General features: G+C 41.1%; 1 protein-coding gene across 1 annotated transcript in view; it reads right to left on the reverse strand.

Annotated features, from left to right (window-relative positions):
- Positions 1 to 20,497, reverse strand: part of gbe1b (glucan (1,4-alpha-), branching enzyme 1b) — a 107,287-nt gene that overhangs the window by 55,041 nt on the left and 31,749 nt on the right. Inside the window, exons 7-10 of the mRNA XM_030108469.1 lie at positions 17,908 to 18,117; positions 6,073 to 6,188; positions 4,716 to 4,843; positions 4,250 to 4,348 (exon numbers count right to left, since the gene is read on the reverse strand). Of these exons, the coding sequence (XP_029964329.1) occupies positions 4,250 to 4,348; positions 4,716 to 4,843; positions 6,073 to 6,188; positions 17,908 to 18,117 (553 nt within the window). The remainder of the gene's footprint in view (positions 1 to 4,249; positions 4,349 to 4,715; positions 4,844 to 6,072; positions 6,189 to 17,907; positions 18,118 to 20,497) is intronic.

A 20,497-nucleotide genomic window follows, 5' to 3' on the forward strand; every position in this document is an offset into this window, starting at 1 on the left:
ATAGCAGAGCAGAAAGCTGTGCCTGAATCACTGCGGCCTTGAAAAAAAAAATGTGAAGAATCTCAAAACCTGTGGCAGTAGACAATAAAATGGCATTTTCCCCACATGTGAGGTTCAACGCTGGGCTGGGAAGAAGCTTATTTTATCATTTTATTGAGTCTTTATGGGAGCTATAATAGGTTTAGAGAGAAAATTTGTGATGCATTATATCAATACTTTCACACACTACGTCTATACTTTCAATCAGTATTTACTGAAAACGAGGAAGAAATGATCATGCTGTGAAAAGGCATCCCTCTGACCCCCAGATTGATTCAGACGCTGATAAACTAAAGTTAACAGAGGATCAATGGAGTTAAATTTGTAAATACATATTGGGAAATGTGAGAATTAACATACACTGTTCACAAAGCGGATGGGGTTTGGGGTGAAAATTTCCAGATGAACCTAAAATGTACCTTTAGAGGTGAACTTGATGTGACCTTCTCTAAGAGCCAATATGTACCACAGAGCCTCAATGACCTGAGGGCCGCCCTTCAGGAAGACTGGGATGTCATGCTTCGGCAGACAGTCTGTCCACTTGAACGACTTGACACGCTGTTGTCAAGCTGCAGTTGATGCTCAAGGCCACATGACAAGGCACTGAGACGCTGACATTATTTGTAGTGCGATATCCAACACTGTTGTTGGCTTTTGTTCTAAAAAAAAATGGTTTGAGATGAGGAAATCACTATTGTGTGATTCAACTTAAATGGCCTAACTTCATGATATAATGTCACTGCAACATAAACTTTTTCCATTTTCCATAAATTTCACCAGACAGTCAAATAACTTCTTGTGAGCAGTGTGTACTACACATATATACTCTGACGCCAAAACTCCAGTTCAAGTCTCAATAAGAATCACTGATCGGGAGAGGAAATTCACATTCTTTAAAGGTCATCCTCCATTACAATTCCCCAAAACTGCTGTTTCTAATGTCATACAACAATAATTGACCTTTTTATTCTTTAATTCACTGAGGATGAAATCCTGTTTACTGTCAGTGTCAATGAACGAAGGGTGAAAAACCTGCAGGGACCAGGCTCTCTCTCTCTCTCCTGGGAGGGCACCGTTTCTGATCTTTAACTATTTGAATTGTCCTCCTGGTTGGGTGGGAGGAAAAAAAAAATCAACAAAGAACTGAATTCAAACTGCAAAATAACCTTTGCTTTGACATCATATAAAGCTACCCCAAGGACAGACATTTGAGAGTGAATAATGAATAAAGTGACATGTAAAGGTGACTGTCTGCCTCTTCAAAGCTCCACTTAAGAAAAAAAAAAAAACATCACAAAAGAAACTTCAGCCCGGATCAGTGACGAGATGACCTTCAGGTTAGCGTTATTAAATCTCGTCTCCTGCCCTGCTCTCATGAAAACATACATCCGCGGAAATGACTCGAGGAAAAAAACAAAAAAAAAAAAAAAACAAAAAACAAAACTACTGGTCGGACAAAAAGGTCATGAATGAATATGAATGAATAAGTCGGATGCTTTTATTTTCAATAACAATTATGTGGCTCCCATCATTTATTCATAGCTCTCTGTTTGGATGGATAAATAATGACCTTCCCACTTGCACAGCAGGTAGGATTAAGGAAGGAGGTGAAGGAAAAAAAAAAAAGAAAAGAAAAATAAATTAGCTCTGCTTTAGAAAAAGCAAGATGGACTTTCTTCAGTTTGATAACACCCTCACACCCTTCTTCCTCCCTTTCGCACAAAAAACCTTTCCAGTATATCTTTAGAAACGTGAGGAAACTGGACATGAATCTACTTTTATATCTCACGTAAAGGTTTTTAAAGAGGTTTGGACACATTATTTGAATCCTTTATGATCTGCGATGATCTCTGAGTCAACACAAGCTACCAGTTCGCAAAGCTTTACAAAGAGTCTTTATCACGGTGTTGATCTCCTCAACTGCACTTGAGCTCACTGTGGAGTCTTTTGTAGGATTGATTGTCGCTGCATGAATCTATTCGCCAACAATGGACTCCTTTGTCACACAGCCTGGTTGAGTTTTGTCAACACAAGGCCAAAATGTAAGGAAATGTCACGTTTATAACTATGACTGCACAATATGTCGATACAAAGCAGGGGTGCCAAACATAAGGAACGTGGGCCTCAACCGAACCACAGGAGGCTCTAACCAAGCCCGCCAAAATACCAAGCAAACTGTAAAACAACAATTAACACTGAGAACCGAGCTGAGATATCGGTGGTGCTGCTGCCATGAAACCTAGTTACCCCATCAAAATAAAACTGGAAAAAACAAAATTTCAATCCACAAAGACATTATTAACAAACCACTGAAGTACTTACGTTTATCACAAACCATATTATTATTGCTATACTAAACATTGCATATCACATCTTCATTTAGCCTGCATACAGTCCTATCTGTCTTGTATAAGTGTTTATATGAAGGCCTCACCAATATTGTGAAATCTGCTGTTGACTCTTGTTTGGTGGATGATTAAAGTGTGAAGGAAAAAGACATATTGGTGATTGTTTTCCGGTTGCCAAACATGAGCACCAGCAGCATGTAGGAGAAGAAGAAGAAGAAGAAGAAGCAGCACACACGGCCACAATAGGCTGGCAGCCCCCTGTCATTGCCGTCACCCGCCTGCTCGCGTGTTGCTGTGGGACTGAATCTCATCGTCCAACCAGCCAACACGTTGGTCACTCCGGCACAAGCCAGCTGACCTCGCACTGCAAAATTTGGATAAAATTGATCTTGTTTTAAGGGAGAAAATCTGCCGAGGGTGTAAAGGCAAAATACGCTATTCTTAAAACCAGCAATTAAATCCAGCCTCTGTACGACTGCCAACTGTCTTATGATTAGAAGACATTCAGATCAAAGGGAGGAAAGTTGGACTACATTTAGGGAATGTTTCTTAGTTATCAAACAAAAACAACTACAGTAAGAAAGGAAATTCAGGTTCAAATCTAAAGCCAGAAATCAAGTCATGAATGCTCCATCTACAAGAAGCATCAGTAAACACTAAACCATCATGCGGTGTCATGTCAACACTTCTTTAACAGCAACTGCAGCACAGATTTCCAGAAAATGTCACCGTCAAGCAGCATTATCTGATTCAATTGTTCGACGGGGTCGAGGTCAGCGCTGCTAAAAGGTCACGGTCAGAAAGTCAATGCAAAGGCCAAGGAAGCGGTTTAACATCTGCAAGGAAAATAAATCCTGCGTGAGTCCATCTCAAAAAGAATCTAACATAGGGGTGTCAAACATAAGGTCTGTGGGCCAAAACCAGGTCACAGAGAGGCTCCAATCCGGTCCAATAAACCATCAAGCTAATTGATGAAAGAAAACATAAATTTTTCAGCAATTTTTGTTTAGGAATAGTGGACCTAACAACAATGAGACCTAAACTGAAATATCTATGATGTTGTAATCAACAAATTAGCATTAGCCTCAAAGCTATTCTGTTAAGGTGATTTTATAAAAACATGTATAATACAACAGCTATAGGAGATGTTTTTTGGACAATTCACTATATGTTGGTTCAGAAAGCTTCATTAAAATTGGCCTCATCTTCAAATGGAAGATATTTCCAGTGGCAATTGTTTGGTTTTCTGAAAATACAGACATTTTCATCATGTCCACTCTGCCCCAACAAAAAAAGTGTACATTTAAAGGTAATTATTCCGCTTTTTTACCGGTCTGGCCCACTCAAGATGTAACTGGGCCCTTAATTTAAATTTATTCGACACCTCCGATCTTCTATATCAAACCAGGTTTCGGCAGCAAACCCTGATTGCTCTGCTGCTCATTCCACAGATGCATCCTCCTTACTAATGCGGCATGTGAAAGTAAGGAAGCTTTCATACCAAACATATTTCTTTCCTCACTTCTTGCTCTCGGTTTCTACTCTAGGTTTATGGAGTTCGGTGTCCATTCAAGTTACGGTGGAGCAAAGCGAAGGGCGAGATTCTTAAAACGCAATATGGGCTCAGTTTTTTACCTAACATGCCCTGCCATTCCCTTTGACTTTCATCCCCTGTTCTGAAGTGGGCTCACTTTGCTATCTATTTGTGGCTTGTACAGAGGTTTCAGCATGAGCGCGGGGGCCTATGGTGTCTGCCAGAGTAGCGAGAGGAGGGGTGGGGGGGGAGAAGAAGAAAAAGAAGAAGAAAAAAAAGCATTAGAGGCACAAAAAGAGGCAGATTTAAAAGAAGTAAATCACCCTACCTGAATCCACTTGTCAGGAATAGCCATAGCCAGCCGGTAATCAAAACCAAGTCCTCCCTCCTCCACTCTTCTGCAGAGAGCCGGCATCCCTGACACATCCTGCAGAGAAGTCTCACTACTTAATATCACATTTTCTCTTTGTGTGCACAGGTTTCTTTCCCAGCCAGCCGAGATCACATCAATACCACTCAACAACTGACATGTGAGGGCGGCGGAATACCTGGATTGCGGGTTGATAAAAAATAATGACATCCCATTTCCTTTACAATTACCTCTTAATTACAGCAATGAATACGTAAGTAAGCTGCGCCTCACTAATAAGTGCTTTAATTAATAATAGCTGTGGGCAGTGTCACCGCAGAGTAAGGAGATGCTGAATGCGTGTCTGTGTGTGTGTGTGTGTGTGTGTGTGTGTGTGTGTGTGTGTGTGTGTGTGTGTGTGTGATCGAGCGTGGTTTTGCCTTACCTCTGCAACAGTGATGCAGTCGGGATAAAGGAAATGAAGGATGTGATTGGCAAGCATCAGGTAAACCAAAGAGTCTTCGTCCACCTGAAGGCCAAAGTATTCACTGTAGTCTCCCGAGAAGCCGGTGCCTGAGGAGGAGACGCCCACACAGTCAACACTCATCACGTCTCACATACACCCCAACTAAAAGTCTAAAAATCTTTCACTCCGCTGACTTTTTTTTCTTCTCGGCTGCTACTTTAACTCCACTCGAGACACATGGATGAGTTTTACCTTCAGTGAGGTTACAAAACAATGACACTGTCACAAAAAGGGATATGGGAAAAAGATTCGTATACGTGTAATTACAACTGCATGGTCTCTAATGAAGGTGACAGGTATCTAAACATGTCCAAGCAAAAACACTGAAGAAAATAAAGGGGCGTGTTCCAGATTTGATTGACATCTTCATCGGCCAATAGTACGTGCACTGCGGCAGTTTGTGAAACATTCGAGTCGTTTACTTGGTGCAGAGTCGACATCAGTTCTGCTGGAGGCAGAAAAAGTTAATGTGCTCAAGTGCAGCATGAGTCATCAGGCAGAAAGAAGGGATCGGATGTGAAAAACTCCAATAACATATATTTTTTAGAAATGCTTGATGCAGATGAGGCAACAAATGAACAAGTTGAGAAACACAAGGTAAAAACTCCAGTAATCACAAGGTTGCAGGTCCAATAAAAGCAGATTTTTCTTCCCTTAAATTTCAGTCTTGAAAATCCCTAAAAACAATCTCTCTAAATATAAAAAAAAATTCACAGGAGCCAAACTTCTTCCATTTTCTGGTAGGCCTCAGGCCATGACGATAACTACTAAGTTTTAGGATATTCTTTAAAAAAAAAAGAGAGAGGGAGAGAGAACAAACTAAAAAAAAATGAACTATTCAATCAAATCATTCTAACTTTTGGCGATGCACTTGTAGGGGAGGAAGTGTCAGCAAACACTGGAAATGTGACACTGTCTGGACTGCAAATGTGATTCAATGCTGCTGGGAAGTGGAGCCGTATTCAGCAGGATGAGAAGTAGTACTAGCATTAGCAGCAGCAATGTTAGTAGCAGGAGAATGGCTTCAGCTAGTAGTGTACTCAAAAAACACACAAACACACACAGACTAGCAATACTTCTTGTTAATACGATTTATTTCCCTATTAAACAGAGCCAGATTTGTAAGAAAATGCCTCTCTGAGATGAGTCATCATAAAGGAGTAATTCACTAAATTTCTTGAAGCGTTTGCAAGAGTTAATAATACAGGAGGTGGAATAAAAAAACGGTGTATATAAACTGTAAACTTTCTGTAACTCCAACTCCTGAAAGCCTCACCGATGCCGTGGTGATGGTACAGCATCGAGGTAACGCCGTCGAATCTGAATCCGTCGAAGCGGTACTCCTCCATCCACCAGCGCAGGTTTGACAGCAGGAAGCGCAGCACTTCCCAGCTGGAGAAAAAAAAAAAAAAAAAAAAACACACACACACACACACTCAAGGTCAGATAAACAAGGAGCTGTGAATTATTCACACACCTCATCACGCACTTTGGGCAGCAGAGATTAATTTCCACCGCGACAGGACATTCACATATTGATAATCGAAGCTCCGTCATGGCGGAGAAGCGACGCCGCTGACCGTGGACGGCGTTTCCATTAACTACAGGACGGTGTCGCTCACACCGCCAGCTGTCGGGGGGGGAGGCGTCGGCCGCTTGGCAGTGCGGAGTGGAGTTTTCCCCGATTTCCATCAGATCGCTCGCGTGACCACTGGGCAGGCGTTTTGTATAGCCGGGCCCCTCCCTGAGCGTTTCCACTGATAGGATTTCATGCCACACTTGGGTAAACAAACACCGTGCGGTGGAATCGAGTCCTCTTCTCCTCGGGGGGAGATAAATCATGCACTTCTACTCGCTTTGGCTTCATCCTCAACATGCGAGCGGCTCGTCCATCCCACAAGCGAGGGCGCCGAAAAAAAAAAAAAAAAAAAAAAAAAATACGTGAAAGCAATAAACACTCTGAATATGAAAGTGTAACTTGTGGTTGTTTTGTAGCCCGTGGTGCGTTCGAGAGCGTGTAAAAGTGCGCCTGCTGGCTGGGCTCTGTGCTCGCAGGAAGCTGGAAGAGGTGGACTCCATAAATGGCCCCGGTTCCCGTTGCTGACTGGCGAGAGTCATCGGGTTCTGAACAGCCACTCAAGGCAAAGTACACTCACACACACACACACGTACACACACCTCAGCTCTTCCCCCATTCAGCGGTGCGTCGCCATGGAAACGTCAGTTAAAAACTCAATATTTGGTTGTCTCTATGCAGTGTGCGTAATGAGCATCAAATGAAACACTGTACACACAGATGTCACGCTGGAAAGCAGCGGCGGAGCACCAAAGGATGTGAGACGGATGACACATCCGCCGCGCTGATTAAACGTGAACCGCTGCCTCTGTTTTCAGATTAAATTCTCAGCTCAGATGTTCTCAGCAAACTCAAACAATGGGTGCGCTGATATGTGTTTCTGTGTGCTGCAATACCTCTGAACCTAATGTATATCTTCTCCGGTTTGTCTCTGATAAAAATGGCTCTCCGGACGATCTGAGACGTGTACTTATTGTTGCCACTTTTAAAGTTAAATCTCACTTTTTATGGCCTCGACAGCAGCCGTTACCAACATTTCTAACAGCAGACTGGATGGTGTTGTGGTTCGCATGCTCTCGCTCCCCGGGTCACTTCGGGTGAAGCTTGGGGTTCATCCTGTGTGGAGTTTCCAGTTTCTCCCTGTGCGTATGAGTTTTCTCCACATGCAGAAGATGGGCTGAGAGGTGGATTTTGAAGGGACACTTTAGCTTAACTTTAGGATGAATTTCTGATGGTGAAATAACTGATTTTGACGAGCAGGATTTCCAGGTATACTAGATGAACATGTGACTTATGTGCAACATCCACAATATCCGTGAATTTCCCTCGGGATTAATAAAATATATCTGGGTGAAGCAATATATAAAAGTGTTGATTCAAAGGTGGAGCTCAACTTCCCACTTGTTTCCTTAAATTAGAGGTGTCAAAGACAAGGTTTCTGGGCCAAAAATTGGCCTGCAGCAGTTCAGCCCACCAAACCAGGTCAATTGTAAAAAAAGAAAACTGATTTTTTTTTTTTTAATTTGAAAAGGCAACACATCAAAGCTTCTATTGCTTGTAGTATTTTCAATGTAGATTATATACAGTGCAATAAAATTCTTATCTCTCTTTGCTTTCTGGTATTTTGTTTCAAGTCAATCAGTCATGAATAACCAGAGCTATGACAGGTTAACATTTATGATTCGAGCTGCACAACAGAATGAAGAAAAAGAGACTAGATTTTGTTTATTTACAGAGGAGTTCAATTGAAACCTGACCGTGTGGGTTTCACATATTCAGTAAATCCTAGAAAACTTTTCTTTTGCACCTTGAGGGGGAATTGTTGAACATTTCACCAAATTTTGTTGATTTTGTTTCGTTCTCACAGCCCTGAACCTGATGAAGTTTTACAGAAAGGTGCATTGATACGGATGTGTATGTAGAAAAATATTTCCACCATTGTTTGTTTTTGTAAGTTGCACTCATGCCGAGTTGTTTTCTGCTGTCTGAAGGTTTGATAGATAAAGGCTGATTAATTGAATGAGGATTTGGTTTTCAAGAGCATTTGTGGCTTGTCCCCTTTTAACCACCAGTTCACAAACTCAGTGTCATGAATTCTTTTTCTTTTTCTTTCAATGTTTCTGTTTATCAAAAAAAATCTGCTGCAATAAATGTAAGAAGTTCCTTTGAGTTGAATGTTTGATTACTCCAAAAGTTTATTACCAGTTAAAGTTAAATACACGTGAAAATTGATTCATTTATAATGATGAACCTACTGAGAAATCATGTTTCTGCTGCTTTTTATTCACCATATTTCTATATCTAAAATCGACCAAAATATGAAAATGGACCATATTTTCAACATCTTCTTTATAAATATCACAATGCTGGTCATCATCATCATCATCATCATCATCATCATATAGCTAATGTAAAATTTTGCAGCAACAAGAGTCCAAATCCTGAGAATTAGGAAACTTCCACAGAGACTTTGTTTTCTAGTTGCAGCACCACAGTAGAGGGCAGTTCAACATTTCTTGCTTGAATGATGCAATTTCATCATGTCAAAAGACTGGTGAAGCAGTGAGAGGACTCCGATTCATGCTTGAACAACACTTCCATAGCATCTCAAACTACAAAATACTACCCAAACACTAGACAACTCTTGTTCTCACTGATATTTCCAACGCTTTCAACAAAAAAAAGAAAAAAGAAAGAAAGAAAAGGAGTGGGATCATGCACTTATCCCCTGAACACTAAATGTTAAGGATTACATTCTCTCTGACAGGACACCAGATCCTGGATTCCTTTGTCCAAGAAAGCCATGACACAAAATACATTTAAATGCGTTCCTTTCAGTGCTCCATTCCTCAGGGATGACAGACACCAGCACTGTTTGACAGGTGTGAAGCCGCATGTTACATCCGCGCTTCCTCCTTCCCTTGAGGAGGAGCGCAGGGGAGCCTGGCATGATCCGATATAGCAGCCTGGCTGGGTGGTCACGCAGACCCTGTGATAAATAGATTAGGTCCTCCACTCCACTGCGCAGAGCCAACAAAGGCTCAGACACAATGTATCCTCACGGGACGGAGATAATAGCCAGTGAGAGCCAGAGGGCCCAGATGAAACCATGCTGCCACATTAGGACCCGCAATGCCATTCATCATCAAGTTCAATTACAGTGAGAAAGTTAGATCCCTGCACCACTTATCTATGCTGCTCAATGAAGTTATCACTCTGTCTGCAGCGCTAATGCAAAAGCAAATTGCAGATTACAGAGCAAAAATACTGCAGTGACAGTGGAACCTGGTTAAGGGAGAGCTACTGGAGTAAAGTCGGAATATTGCAGTTTGTAGAGCATGGTAAGGCAATTCATCATACGTGTTGCTGCTTTGCCTGCAAACACATGTTTTATTAAAAAAAAAACTGTCACTTGAATTTCATGTTCAGTTCCTAATTAAATTTCTACTTGATCCCAACTGTGCTCCAAGTAATACCATTCATGTCGGGACGCAGATATGGAAGCGCGCCGGAAGTCAACCGCACAAAGGGTCGCGGCAACTTGTCATGACGGCGGAGAGGAAGATTTAAGTCCTTGTTTTCCCAACATCACAGGTAAGCAGCAGATAAGACCAAATAAATTTAAGGAGCTGACAGGCCATTCCACCAGAAGTGTGATGCTCAGACGACGATGCTCGACAGCCTGATGGATGGCGTACATTTGTTAAACAAAACAAAAAAAATTCCTTGACATTGGAAGGGTGTAATTACACTCAAGAACTTCTTATTGTTTTTGTGGAATATATTGAGATTATTCAGCCTTTATAAAATAGACAAAGGATTAATCGTTTCGTTAAAATATCGAATATGGTCCGACATTATTGAATGCAATGGATTCGAATCTCGATGTAAGATGAAGTGACCCAACATCATCATCATCCAAAGTTCACCGGTGAGTTATATTTTATTTACATTGTGCATTTTAATATTAAGACCTATAGATTCTACGTAACATCCTCCGTTTCTGTTTTTATGCTCAGCAGCACTGGAACTCATTTTCCTACCAAACGAGCTCCAGTCTGGTAAAGCACTATTCAATTAGCTGAACAGCGCCGTGCACGCTTCAAATGCAAATATGTGCTCAGCGGTGGACTTGTGTGAAAATAATACATCTTTATTCTCTGTAGCATATTGTTAGCAGTCCTTCCAGCAGGCCGGCTGTACTGGCTGCCACGCTGGGTAAACTCTCGTCTCGAGGTCTGACAGACTGTCCCCTGTATTGCCGCGCTTTGTGTTAGATATCTGCCATTTGTCTGGCATTCTTTATGCTGCCTGGCAGCTCGCAACTCTTGCTTGGCATCCTAGGAGGGATATTCTGCTGCCTGCGAGACTGTTTGTATGTTTAGCAACCTGCAATTAGTATCACTTTGTACTTGCTGTCTTTCAAGAATCAATGGCAGTCTGTCCAGACAATTGCACCCCTTCACAGTTTTCTCCATTCAACCGTATTTAAGTGAGTGACAGGATATCCAAAAGGTGTGCATGCAAATAAATAATCACAGAGCCGCCGGCAGAAAAAAAACTAGCGTGCCTCGGCAAAACTTAGCTGAATCGTCAGCCTCTCCAAGAAGAGGAGGCTTGAGGGAGGTACTGAATAAGAACTCGTCCCCCTAAGCAATGGTTAATATGTGATTTCTCTGCAGTTACAAAAGTACTCACTCACTGTGTGCAATATTTCACTAATTTGGCAAATACAAAGCTTTGTGATATTAAAAATAGTGATGCCTCAGCATCACGGGAGAGCGCAGCTTCGACTGTGCCAAAACTCAATTTTCATCACTGGGAAGAAAAAAAAAAAAAATCCTTTCTCCTCAATCTGCAATTCACACACTTTAGAAGTTTCAGAGCTAAACTAATCATTCGAATCACAAAAAAAAAGTCACTCCACTTCTAAAAAGAAGCTCTTTGCACTTATTACTTTTTATGGAGGCATTATTTCCCACGTTTGTGGAGAAGTTTTAAGAGGCTGAGGGGCATGAAGGTGCAGAGTTCCTCGCCATTGGCTCCATCCAGCACCTACTGGAAACACCACAGGCGGCTCCAACCAGCCGCTATGCACACCTACAGCTAAGCTGAGCTCATTAGCCGGAGCTCACCAGAGGGGAAAAACTTCTTTTCCCCTTGCTGTGTGACTTGATGGGGCAGAGGAAATAACTCATGGGTGCTAAATACCGAAATGACTGAATTTAGACTGCGTTGACTTTTGGAGTGTGAGTTTATTGATTGGTCAAACAGTATCCAGGCCACAAACTGTGGGGGCTAGAGGTGGCCTAAGGTTGTAAATTCATGAATTTTCTCCCCCGAAAAAAGAAGAAGATAGAAATGGATTTTTAAAACTACTCCTGTGATGGTTTCTGCTCCTCTAATTTGAAATCTAAAACATTTCAGTCATCAGCAGAGTGATTCTCTTTTTTTACTGCAGGTTCTGTAGAGTATCTTTTTTTGTAGTAATTTTAAATTTAAAGTGAGTTCAGTTGGCTGCAGCTGAAAACAAATCTGATCCTGTAAACATCGGGCTCAAGAGAAAACTGTATTCCTCCTGATGGGGCTGATTTCACAGAGCACAGGGGGAAAAAAGTGAGAAAAGAAAAAACGCAGTGAAGTCAAGGTGGGATTTTCTGAGAGGGTTATTCCTCCCTTTCATTCACATCAGTCCTCAGAGCTAAATTATCTTTACATTTGATGCGATTAAAGGCTCCGCTTACAAAATGTGTCAAGTGAAAACACTTTGTTTATGCATTTCTATTTAAGAAAAGCCTTGCTATAACATTATTCCTGTTATAGTCAAACTATTAAGTCTCAGGAGAATATGGACTAGGAGTCAGGACACTGTGGATGCTGCCACTGTTGTTCTTACCCATCTACTCGTGCAAATGTAGAAAAAGAGAAAGCGCCGTAGCAGCTTCTCTGCTGTGTACACGGAAGGGAGACCAAGCGATTCCAGAAATTGCCATTTGAAGTTGAAGAGTTTTCAAAAAGTTGCACTTTCAGCAGCTCAATGCATCATTGTTGTGTAACTGAACACCCCAAAACCTAAGTGAAACTTTATTTTCATTTGATTATTTTGTAGGTTTTAGGTTGTAGGTTCCAGAATGACATGAACTGTTTTTAATATCCACAGATATTGAAATGCTTTTGTATTCTTCTCAGGTTTTTACTTTGTAACAAATGCTATGGCTGCTGGCTATGTAGACTTGAATTTTGTTTTATCATAGTTGTGTTTTAAATCTTAGTCCAATTTATTTTCACTACATTTCAGTTCTAAAACAAGAGTTTCAATCAGTTTTACATTAGCTTTACTGGGCACACATCTCTTTCCCATCATGAGCATTCAAACATAAAGATCTTCTATCAGTGGTTTTTGCTTAGCATCGAACATAAAAGGACCTGGGATGTTTCATCCTTCCGTGTTTGACTCTTAAATTGCAGTCTACTTATACTCTAAGGAGCAGTGATAAATGTCTATAAGCCCTGTTTGTCATCATTAAATCAGAATTTGGGAGCACGGTGACACTGAAACACTCACAGATATCATAAAACTGTCCAAAAAAAACAAACGCCATTAATAAATATTTGCACAGAACAAAAACCCACGCTTGGAATAATCTCCTCAAAGAGAGAAATCTTGCCAGTCGGTCATCAAACGCAGGATCGATCTGTGAACACGAGAACATGGAGACGACTTAAAACACTTTCAAAAGCCTGGCCCTGGGCCTGTTTTTCATATCTTAAGAATTCACACAAAGATTGATGAAAAATGGATGCAAATGATCCTGGGAGATGTGGAGGGGGGGATTATAGAGCGAGCCCACATCAAGCTCCTCAGAAGTCTCTCTAGTCACTAGTGATCTGCAAAGGCTCGGCTTCTGTGGCGGCCCGCCCCCTACTACATGCTGAACGGTGGGCTCCAAGCACACGGTCACTGTGTCAAGGTGACTCCGACATCTCCGCAACCGGCAAAGACGGCAGATGGAGTCCGAGTTACCGCTCGACACGTCACAAGTTTCTGTAGCAACATCAGCTCCGTGGGAACAAAATGCTCAACCTTCAAGAAAAGAGCTTCTTATTGCACAGTAACGGAAACTGTGCAGAAACGTTCACATACAATCTTTTCAGCAATAACTTGGTGGTTATTCATCATTCATCGCATTGAGTAGTGGACACAGAATAGCTGTCATATAAACAAGTAAACTAATAATCTCAAATTCATACTGTCAGGGTGATTTTGTGAAAACATGCATAAATCAACAGCTATAGGAGAAGATTCTTGGACATTTCACAGTATTTTGTACCAAAAGATAACGTTACAATTGGCTTTATGTTGGGATTGTAGTAATTTTCGGTAATAATTTTTTTTGAGAAAATATAGACACTTTCATCACAACAAAGAAAAACTTTAAAGGATGTTATGGAACTATTTCACTAGTGCAAGAAGAAATTGGGCTGTTTGTGGCCCTGGAACTAAATTGTGCTTGACCCTTCTGATCTGACTTCTTCAGGGTAGTGGTTTTGCAGTGTGTGGAGTGTACACCCCTCTAGGTGGGGCCAGAGAGCTTTGCTGGAGACCAATAGAAAATAAATAGGAAAAAAAAAAAGCACACTATAATCCTGTGGTTAGCCACTGCCACTCATGATGTGTCAGTGATTGGGATTTCACAGACAACACCATCAGTCATTGAAACCGTTGGAAAAAAACCTCCACCTGCTGTAAAAACAGCATCAGAACACATTTCCTGCTAATATGGTGTCACAAGGTGCACAGCCATCTTGAAACCAGACGTCGGGGTCATGGAAACTGCACTGAGCTTACCTGTGGGATGCTGACCTGAAGGAGCCAGGGTCTTCGATTATATCCGCTATTCAACAAAAAACAGCTCAGATTTTCGAGCCTCGGGGCCACTGGGAAGCATGATAACATCAGGTATGCTCAGGGCAAAATGCATTGATCTTTTGAATTTACAGTGTGAAACAGCATACTGGAGATGCAGTACGGTATATAATTCACACCTGAGTCGAGGTTTCATCTGTCCAAAAAAGTTATTAAGAAGAAAAAATAACTGCCATTAAGCCTAATTTTTCGAAATGGTATGGACTGACACAAATAATTTGATATACAGCAAATACGATATCACTTCATTCAACCCAAGGGTTTCCATAGTAAGCAGTAATTTGCTCCATCACGTCCTGCAAAGAGCAATAAGCTGCATTTTAACCACATTGGATTAGTTTCAAGCTATTTCTCTTCAAGAGACAAAAGGTTCCCGATCAAAGCACCACAGTTCCCAATCCAGACACAGTGGTCCAATCAGATATGTGAGGTATGATATCAAAGTCTGTCCCCCTGACCAGGGACTTTCAGTGCGGGTGGAAAATTTACTCCAGAACTTCATTTACACCCTGGTTTGAGAAGTTGAAACAAAAAGCTTCAGCAGCTATAGGGATTTCTTGGAACTCGCAGACCATCACTATAGTGTTATTTGCTAAGCACAACTAAGTAATGAGTCTTTGATAGAGGAAGCTAAAGGTGCATAGGAAAAAACAAATTCAGATTTAGTTCTAGAAGTACAAAGAAAAGTGAAGCATCACAGCAGAATTAGCAGTATTACTCACTGACATGTTTCAGGAAAGAGTTACAATTATGTGGCAATAATTAAAATGGTATCTTTACAAAAAAAGCAAAAAACTACATGAGTCATATTAGCTGCTGTTACCTGTACCACGGCTAAGCTGAATCGTTCTGCACACATGCAAGTAGATGGACAATAACAACAATCAGCAGCCTCCAGACTGGCCTTACTCTCAGTCCATATACTCATCAGTTTTATGTTTATATAGTTTTGTTCTCTTTGTTTGTCTGTGGTTTCATTACTAAAACAAACAACAGCACCCACTAGTGGCCCTACATGAAAACTGCATTATTTTCAGTGTTTCTGCCATTTCCCACAATGAAGCATTTCCACTTGAAGCATCGTGGTGTATCTAGGGCCTCAGGGTCACATGAGGTTGTACCACTATAAGTAGATACTTTGGTCAACAGTGTAACATCGCAGAGAGGACCATATTTACTCCTAAATACAGCTTAGAGTCACCAATGAACATCAAAATGCATGTTTGAGGACTATGGAAGAAAACCGAAGGGAAAACAAGCAAAACTCACACACAGGGCCCCCCCCAGGTCTGGACTCCAAATAGGGATATTTAATAATTCGAACCCTCCTACTGTTTGAAAGCTCTTGCTTCAAAGAGTTACTGAAACTCCCTTGCTGCACGACAACTACAACATTTGTTTGGAAAATTGCGTCCTTTTATAGTTTCAGTGCAGTTCAGTCGTGCTCCAACCAAGTTGGTATTCAGCAGCTGCGAGACCACTTCTTGAAACAAATGTTTGCGAAGCTAGACGCTCTTAATACCAAATGCAGACGCATTTGACTCAAAGGCAACTCAAGTTAACAAATTGGATAGCAGGAATCTATCTTAGCAGCATTCTCGCCGGACTGTGTTGAATGTTTTATGAGGGAAAGAGCAGGAGAGGAACACATAGAAACTGAAAATAGGTGTTATTTGATAAAGACGCGCGAGTGGAGGCAGAGCAGAGGAGGCGAGCGTGAAGCAGGAAAATGCATGTTCGCTTGGATAGCCTGTATCAGTCGGCTTCTGTCAACCTAATAAGAACATCATGGTCGGGCTGCGATGGCTGATAGCAAAGCGGCTTGATTAAAAACAGAGCGAGTTTCACAGTGGGTTCACGGCTTGCCTCCGAGGTTCATTTCCTTCCAAAGAGAGTAACAGAAAAGCTTGACACAAACGACATGTCCAAACATCCTGTGAGAGGCACACAAGACAAATGAACTGGCTATGACATTGCAAAGCTCCTTTGGGCTTTTACAAATGACTCCTCATATGCCTCCCAGCCGCGGCATATGCCGGCACCATGTCTAATGAGTGCTTCTGATATGAGGAGGGTTCAATAACTAATGAAAGGAGAACCTTGTTCTCCTATTATAGCCCCCATGCCTGACACTAAGCATTGTATAATGTATTGGAAACTGCTGCACACTGGCACACGCTTATTAAAAGCGAGTTCAAAAAAGCATTTGATAGACTCAGCAGTGCCTGCTCCTCTTTAATGTGTGCTGGGATCATTTTCGGGGGTGCAGAAGGGGAGAGAGTAAGAGAAGCGCCTAATTAACAGAGCCTACAACAACACCAATCAATAGCGGTGGCGTACGCCGAGCACCTGCAGAGAAGCAAAACAACATGGGGATTTATTTAACATATTCGCAATTAGCTCCCAAATATGAACATTATTAGAATTGTGCCAACACCGTAACATGAAGTTATCATTTGTGACAATAAAATTCAACACCTGCCTGACCGAATGTGAAGAAGAAGAAGAAAAAAAAACAAAGAGGTTGAAGACTGAGATTATCCTCTAATAGCTCACGCTCCGCCACAGGTATATCAGTTTCTCAGTGAACCCGACTTCATTGCCATTTTGTTGAAAGATGTAATGTGTCAGTTTCGCAATCATGCCTTGCGTTTGACCTTCAGCACATCATCCTGTATCAGATAGTTGGAGAAAATATAAAGCGTGGTCTGTCAGCTCCCTTATGGCCTCATTTATCAGCTTAAATGTTTCTCATACATGTTCATTTCAAATTCTGATTCTCTGAATCCGCCGAGCTCATTCATCAACCTGCTTCTTTTTTCCCTTTACATGCACACATTCACATAACAGCTGCAGGTTGTTTTTTTGTGTTTTTTTTTAACCCATATGCAACAGCTTAAATGCAGCTGTTATTGTCAATGGTAAGAGCATAATTAAGGAGTTGTGAATGCAGTAAACAATTCATTGCTAATTCTATACTGTACTTCTCTTTCAATTATTCCATTAAAAAACTTGAGAATTACCAAGTCGGGTTCTCTAAGAGGGAAGCTTGTCCACTTCACACTGAAAATAATGGCTTTCGAGTATCCAGGTCCAGATGAACTATGCCTAAATATCGAGTTTGTACTTCAGTGTGAAACCTTTTTTGATATTCGAGGACATAATGCACAGAGAACACTGTTATAACGACGAAGGCTGATGTGAAGAGGGAAGACTTGAAATATGGAGGAAAGGAGAGTTTAGAAGTTTCATCTGAAACTTTCTATCAGATCTCAGTGACACGTCGGGGAGTTCAACAGGTTCGCTTTGAAAAATTACACGACAAATTTACAAAATAACAGTAAAACCTAAAATTTAAATCTGTGAGCAAAGGGAGCAGATGTATTTTTAGGTGTGATTTGATCGGGAAGTGGGCCGGACGGGTAAATAACAGCAGTATAATAGAGGAATAATTCAAACTCTAAACCTTTGTCTTTGTTTTTGTGCAACACAGTTAAGTTCACAAGAGAACCAGCCGTACCACCAGAACCACACATCCTCTCCAGGGGTAATGACACGGATCTACAGACGTGCGAGCTGAGCTGAGAGCGGCGCCAGGCTGAAAGTACCTGGAGTAGTTGAAGAGGCGGCTGTCCCACAGGCTGTGCTCCCCTCTGGGCGGAGAGTGGAAGAAGCAGGAGTCGGAGCCGTCGAAGCGGTTCAGGCCGTCCTCCGTGTTCTTGGAGGCGTGACTGTGAACGACGTCCAGCAGCACCATGATGCCCATTGAATGAGCCACGTCGATCAGGCGCTTCAGCTCCTCCGGGGTCCCGTAGCGACTGTATAAGAAAATATACGCGCTTGTCAGTGACAAGATCTAGAGTTTCTTCTTAATTGACGTAGATTTGTAGGGTTACAAAGGATGGCAAAGTGGTTTTTCCAAATGTGATACTTTAACAAAGTATTTGCCCTTCTCTGAGAAGTCAACTTTTCCTCACATATAACCTGGAAACTGTGAGAGTCTCGAGCCAAAATGGCCGTCTGAGAGCAGGAGAGAAGGCAAGATCACCTGACCAAGTACATTCATTGAAAATTACAATCATTCTTTCCCTCACAGTGATCAAACATCACCAGCAGACCAAATCTGTCGCCTCTTCTATATTGAGAGTGAAACTAAACATGAAAAACCATGAAAGCCAAACTTAAAGAGGAAGCTTTGAACTTCTGAATTTCTATATTTTTTACAATTAAAAAAAAAACTGTTGACATGTGCCCAAAGCTTTTCTTCTGAAAGCGAGAAGCTCTTTAACCACTGCACTAATGTGTCATCTCCACATCTTTTAAGCTTTTCTGTGCTTCACCGAGAATCAATAACTTAAGGGAAAAGCATATTATGACAATAGGTGAAGTCTTCTGCTCGTCTAAAAGGATGCAGCCACATCAATAAGCTGTCTGCTAAATTTCAATCCGTTACATCAAAGTTGTAAAAAGTAAAGTGTATGTGAAGACTGGTCTGGAAATCACTGGTCTGAAGGACAAAAGTGGAGCTATTGAATGTCGACATATTGTCCCTTTAGATAACCCCGTCTGACCTCTGCTTGTGCGCTTTTGATCCTTCTAATCTATGAGTTAAAAACAATTTCACAATAAAAGGTTATTGCCAACAAGTTCATCTTTTGAGAATGATCATCAAAAAATGTATTACATTTATATTCTCTAAAAAAAAAAATAAAATAAAATAAAAAAAGCGGTGACAAATTCTGTGCTTGCAGCTGCAAGCACAGAATTTCTCCTTTCACATGTCTGTGATTCAATAAATCAGAGCATCATTCAGCGGAGCATTATTTCACAAACAGACTCAACTTATCTAACAGCTACCGGTTCAAGAACATTGGCTTCAGAGGATTATACCATTTGACAGATTTAGTTTCTCATTACTTTTCCGCCGTCCGTTATTACCGAACGCTCGGAGAAGCACGACTCGCCTTCATATATAAACACATACAATATGTGAAACCCTGCAGCGACACCCCATCTGTCCTTCCAGCTATCGCTACATCGGCTTCCTCGCCAAACAGGACACAGCGACAGGATTACTCAGCTTCCCGGTATTCAACCGCTACGGTTTTAAATGACAAGGAGATCAATCAAGGGTGAAATTACAATATATACACTTTGCGGTTTATGCTCTATTCTGAGGAAGGCACTGGAAACCCTGAAGGAAGATAAAGACTCAGACTAGTTCACCTTTATCTACGACTCCTTCCACTCTCTGGATTAACTGGAAATGTATTTACAGAGAGATTATTGCTGGTGTCAGACTTCCTAACCCTGATTTGAGGTGACTGAGTTGAGGAAGTTGCTTGCTCAGTTTTTTTTTTAAGAGACTGAAGGACTCATTCTGCCCTCCAGATAAGAACAATAAAAAGTTTGAAATGTGTTGAAGAGCGCATGCAGGTAACATGGTGTGAATGACAGAGAATACACCGTCGTCATGGATCTGGTTTCAGCTGGAGGGATCTCCAGAGCGAGAAGCCCTTGCGGGGCAATTATTCATCACCTTTTGGTCATAAAAATGTCTGCAGCCTTGTCAGATGAAGTCTTGTAAAAGTAATGATCAAATGCCGCCTCTTTAATCAACCGCATCACAATCTCTCAGCACTTTTCATGCAGCACGAGGTACAAGAAGATTGTCAACTAATTGAAAATGGTACTAATAAAAAGTGAGGATTGATGGAAGATATAACTGAGGAAACACAAGAAGCACAAATAAAACTCAATAAGAATGAATATGAAAGCAATCATTGATTAGCTTCAATAAGAAATAAAATAGAAGAATGTGTCAGCAAAAACAGACAATTATTTTATATAAATAACCTAGTAATAATATTAAAAACTTAATGATGGTCTATTCAACTTTACAGGGTACAAACAAAATGCCTTTACCTTTATCAGACCGTCACATTAATTACATTAACCTCCATTCACACTGCATGGACACTCCAATCGGAACATATTTGTTCACAAAATGCAGTCCTGCATTCATTCATTTTGTAAATAGAACGGGAACCACATATAAACAACACAGGAAAACACTGTTAATCATGACGTAGATCTGTGATTCCCAATCTTTTTCTTTAGCGACCCGAATTTTTTATCATTTGTAAAGTAGCCAATATATTTACATCACAGTGATGCATTTAAATACTATATGTTTAC

Source organism: Salarias fasciatus, chromosome 14 (genome assembly GCF_902148845.1).
Source record: "Salarias fasciatus chromosome 14, fSalaFa1.1, whole genome shotgun sequence".
In the NCBI taxonomy this organism is placed as follows: domain Eukaryota; kingdom Metazoa; phylum Chordata; class Actinopteri; order Blenniiformes; family Blenniidae; genus Salarias; species Salarias fasciatus.